This window comes from Mesitornis unicolor, unplaced genomic scaffold, assembly GCF_000695765.1.
Source record: "Mesitornis unicolor isolate BGI_N332 unplaced genomic scaffold, ASM69576v1 scaffold39971, whole genome shotgun sequence".
In the NCBI taxonomy this organism is placed as follows: Eukaryota; Metazoa; Chordata; class Aves; order Mesitornithiformes; family Mesitornithidae; genus Mesitornis; species Mesitornis unicolor.
Window position 1 is genome coordinate 15,420 of NW_010165161.1, and position 4,514 is coordinate 19,933.

The 4,514-nt window shown below is 39.8% G+C and overlaps 1 protein-coding gene across 1 annotated transcript in view; it reads right to left on the reverse strand.

The window, feature by feature from the left end:
- The window catches only part of SMIM14 (small integral membrane protein 14), a gene marked incomplete at its 5' end in the record, with an annotated part of 7,367 nt that extends 5,962 nt beyond the window's left edge, over positions 1–1,405 (reverse strand). Inside the window, one exon of the mRNA XM_010194532.1 lies at positions 1,357–1,405. Within this exon, the coding sequence (XP_010192834.1) occupies positions 1,357–1,405 (49 nt within the window). The remainder of the gene's footprint in view (positions 1–1,356) is intronic.
- Between the last annotated feature and the right edge of the window lie 3,109 nt (positions 1,406–4,514).

Consider the following 4,514-nt stretch of genomic DNA (forward strand, 5'->3'; position numbering starts at 1 on the left):
GTGATTAAAAAAACAAAACAAAACACTTAGAAGTCTAAGGTGTGGAAGACACGAAGGTTTGCCCTAGGACAGGTGCATTTGGGAGAGGAAGGGTGCTGGAAGTCACAGACATACAGCATAACTCTGAAAACCTATAAAGAAAGAGTAAAGCCAGCAGCACGATTATGGCACATGTGCTCCCTACTCTTTTCTTTTCAGGGATAATCTGGGAAAGCTCATAGCTTTTCCCCTTCAGTCCAACACGGCAATGAATCTGGGACTGTTTCACACTGGAAAGGCACAGATGCCCATCTAGATGCCCATCTCTAAACATGTTTTACTGGAAGCAAAGAGGGAGGAATGCGAGAGTGAACTTAGGCATGCTCTCTCTCCAAAATTCTGGAAACCTTGACTACACTGCTCCTAGATCTGTAGAAGACACAGGCACCAGCAGCTCTTGCTTCCAGGAGCCGTGCTCAGGTGCTCCCTGCTCCTTCCGAGCATTTCGGTAGTCCTGCTGCCGGCTAACTGAGTGAGTTCATACGCTCAATTGGTAAAGCAATATAAGAAAAACAGTTCCACTTCATTTATAAGCATTTGGCAATGTTCCCTCTAGACCATGAAAAGTGTAAACAGAGTGCCTCAGGGCAAGCTTACATTACTGCATATCCTCTGCATAGCTATGCTTCCTTGCAGATGCTGGTAACGTTTGACTGTCCTAGTAATGCTCATCATTTAGGAAGAGGTTTTTTGATGTATTTCACAGCAAATTTCAAGGAAGTGTACACATCAGTCCTCTGCTTCATGAACTACACAGCTGCCAAGTCACCAGAAATGCAGACACGGTGTATGTCAGTTTATCAGTCAGAGCTGGTGAGGAATTTCCTCTCCCTCTCAGTAGAGCAGAGAGTCCACAGCACTGAGAGTCACTCTGCCCCAGCTGTGAACATGTGTATATGTGGGAGTCTGTGCCAAACATCCAGTCTTCACTGCTTAGGCTGCTATGACAGTAAGGAGGACAAATAAAGTCCCCTCCAAATTTTCTCCTTAGGGAAAAACTGAAATAACCCTATTTGAAGGCTAATGGTAAGATTCAATAATCTTGGGGCATGATCAATAATCATGCTGGTATATTGACACCTCCAGCCTGCTCACCACTGCCACTTCCATACAATACTTCCAATGTACAAATGTTCATCTGCATCATGGATTCTCAGACATTACCTCCCTCACATAACAATAATGTACTGTAATATTTGATTTCATATAGTATGTTCCTGTAACATTAAATCAACTGCTGCATTTTCAAGACCAGACTGTACTTTAATTATTACTGTTTATTTTACTTCCATGCACCTGATCTCGATAATTACTCACATTCCTGAAGGCATTCTGTGTCTGTGCAGTACGACTGGGATTGTCTGAGCTGAAACAGAGGAAAAAGAAAGGCATGACACTTAGCAATGAGACTCAGTCAGCTTTTACAGAAATGATGATTTAGTACAATGTCAGAGCACAAGCTCAAGATGAGAAAGACTGTACCTGATACTTTACTGCATCACGCTTGTCTTACAGTGCGTGAAGAATCCCAGGTATGGGAGTAGTTTCTGACCACTATTTACATAATACCTTTAAATCACCTTTAAATTATCGCTTCCACACAGGTTGCATATACTGAATGCCTTCTAAAGTTTGAGTTAAAAATCTATAGTGATATAGGCATTGTTATATACAGATATACTCCCTACATCTGTTTTGGGATTTATAATGGATAGGCATTACTACTATTATCTAGATCAAGTAACACTATTAACTCTGAGATGACATAATCAGACTGTGATAACGGTTATGCACAGAGAAGCTGAATTAAAATTTCACACTAGCACTTACCATTTTTTCCACCTAAGATCTTTGTTTAAAAGCAGAATTTAGTATGTATTTTGCTGCTGGTTTTTTTTTCTCTTCATTGATGGGTAAAATTTAAAACACTTAGCAACTATAATGACTATTTGCATTTACAGACTAGGTAAGCTGGCTACCTGCAAGAAAAGTCAACACTGGCCAACCTGCAAATCAGCATCACAGAATCACAGAACGTTAGGGATTGGAAGGGACCTCAAAAGATCATCTAGTCCAATCCCCCTGCCGGAGCAGGAACACCTAGATGAGGTTACACAGGAAGGCGTCCAGGCGGGTTTTGAATGTCTCCAGAGAAGGAGACTCCACAACCTCTCTGGGCAGCCTGTTCCAGTGCTCTGTCACCCTCACTGAGAAGAAGTTTCTTCTCAAATTTAAGTGGAACCTCCTGTTTTACAGCTTGTGCCCATTACCCCTTGTCTTATCATTGTTTGTCACTGAGAAGAGCCTGGCTCCATCCTCGTGACACTCACCCTTTATATATTTATAAACATTAATGAGGTCTCCCCTCAGCCTCCTCTTCTGCAAACTAAAGAGACCCAGCTCCCTCAGCCTTTCCGCATAAGGGAGCATAAGTATTTTACAGATTACAGAGTCAAAAGAGAAAGACAAATATCACATTCTTCATCAGGCACAGAAAGGTTAAACAGATAGAATTTCATCTTCTGTATTATGGAATAGGTTCTATCCTCTGCTTAGGTAAACTACATGAATTAAGTTTTTTAAAGTACAGCATTGTTACAATGCCTTGGTTAGAATTGACATTTGCTTTTTGACAGGTTTCGTGTCACAGTAGTGTCACAAATCCCAACACTACTTGTTACAACAGGCTAATCTGTTTATTATCAGTGTAAACAGACAAATGTAAAAGAGAAGAAAAGATTATGTTCCCTATGAAAGAGATATGTGAATAATTTCTATAAACCCAATTTCCCCTTGTATTGGCGTATCTGATTTTCTCGTAGTCATTGTTCTCACCACAATATTAGTTATCTCCCATTCTAAGTGTCCAAATACAACTTCTTTAAACCTTTAAATCAATGTTTCTATAAAAGCCACCTCAAAAAAGGTGTGTGTACTTTCTGTTGCTGTTAACATCCTGTTCTTTCACCTGCCTAGCAGATGGGCTTCCACTGCTACCACAAAAAAAAGATGGAGCTCTAGCTTTAACTGACATAAATACATCAACCACCAGAGAAACTTTTTTAACACCAGAAAGATATTCTGGCTTCAGCTATGCCTTTCTTGAAGAGTGGTCTCAGGGGTGACCATGATCACACCACGCTTTATCCTTCACCGTCCTCTTGACCATTCCTTCATGGAAAGCCCGTCTGGAAATGCCTGTTGCTGTAGTAGGCCACTTGATAAGACACAGAAAGTACTAAATACCCGATATTTTGTGTCCTGAGAGGGTGCGCTCAGATCACATAAGAAACACACCCGAGTATCTTTTCATGCTCCCTTCCCCTCCTAACTACAAGCACACGCAAAAGCTCAGTAATTCATGAGCAGAAGCTCTAGGAAGGCTCTGTAAGCCAGTGAGACAGGTAACAAATCTGTTTTTAACAGCCAGGCTACAGATTGTTCTCTTGGGATCAAACATGGCGGATGATGGAAAACGAGCAGCAGTAAAAACAAGCTTTTCTCAATTCACTCAGGTGCACTCTGCAACCCAATACAAATCTGATCCCTCATGGTCTCTCAATTAGTCAAAAGATGAGAAACGATTCTGGCACGTGTATGAAATGCTTACGTAAGCCGAATGGCTTGAGAAAGGTAATGCCTTTGCTGAAACAAGAATGCTGCTTCTACAGATTAGCGCTCTTTTGATAACTACCCCCTTAAGGGACTTAGCAACTGTTAGGAAAAAATTGAATGTGAGACATTTCAATAGTCAAGTAATTTAACAAAAACAAACAAAAAAAAGAGCAATTACCAGGGAGTGGAAATAAGCAGTCCCTTGTATTCAGATTTTCTATTCTGATGTGGAGGGGGAGTTTGGATGAAAGTTTGTGGAATAATAGTAGAAAGTTGAATCAGACCTTCTCTCTTCTCAATAAAACTCTCAAAAAGATTTTTCAAATACACTTGGTGTTTTTCAGACTGGGAACACTACAGAGTTGATGAGAAAAATCTGAACAGAGAAGTAGTTCTTAGAATATATTAACTCCTACATACTTAAAGGCAATATTAATAATGGTGGTTTTGGTTTTATTCCTATTTCAGAGATCACTGTGTTGTCAAAAATGTGACTTCAGTGAAAGACTAATAGTGGACTGCTTGATCTGACACCTGCTAAAGTCAGCGATGGCCTTTTCATGTTTTTCAGTATATTCTGGAACAGGCCCTTAACACAGAAATTAGGTAACTGAAACATCAGGGCTTATTCAGCAAAAGAGTGAAAAATACTACAAAACTAAATAATTATAGAAACTATTATTTTCTTCCATTTAAATGAAGAGGATTATACCTGAATTTTAACATTCTCTACACAGTCTGTCATCCAAATACAATAAATGGCTTAGTGCATGTGAGCCAATACAGTGCAAACTTGCAGGCAAAACAAGTAAAAATACTAATTATAGATGCACATTATTTAAGATACAACTGTGAACTTT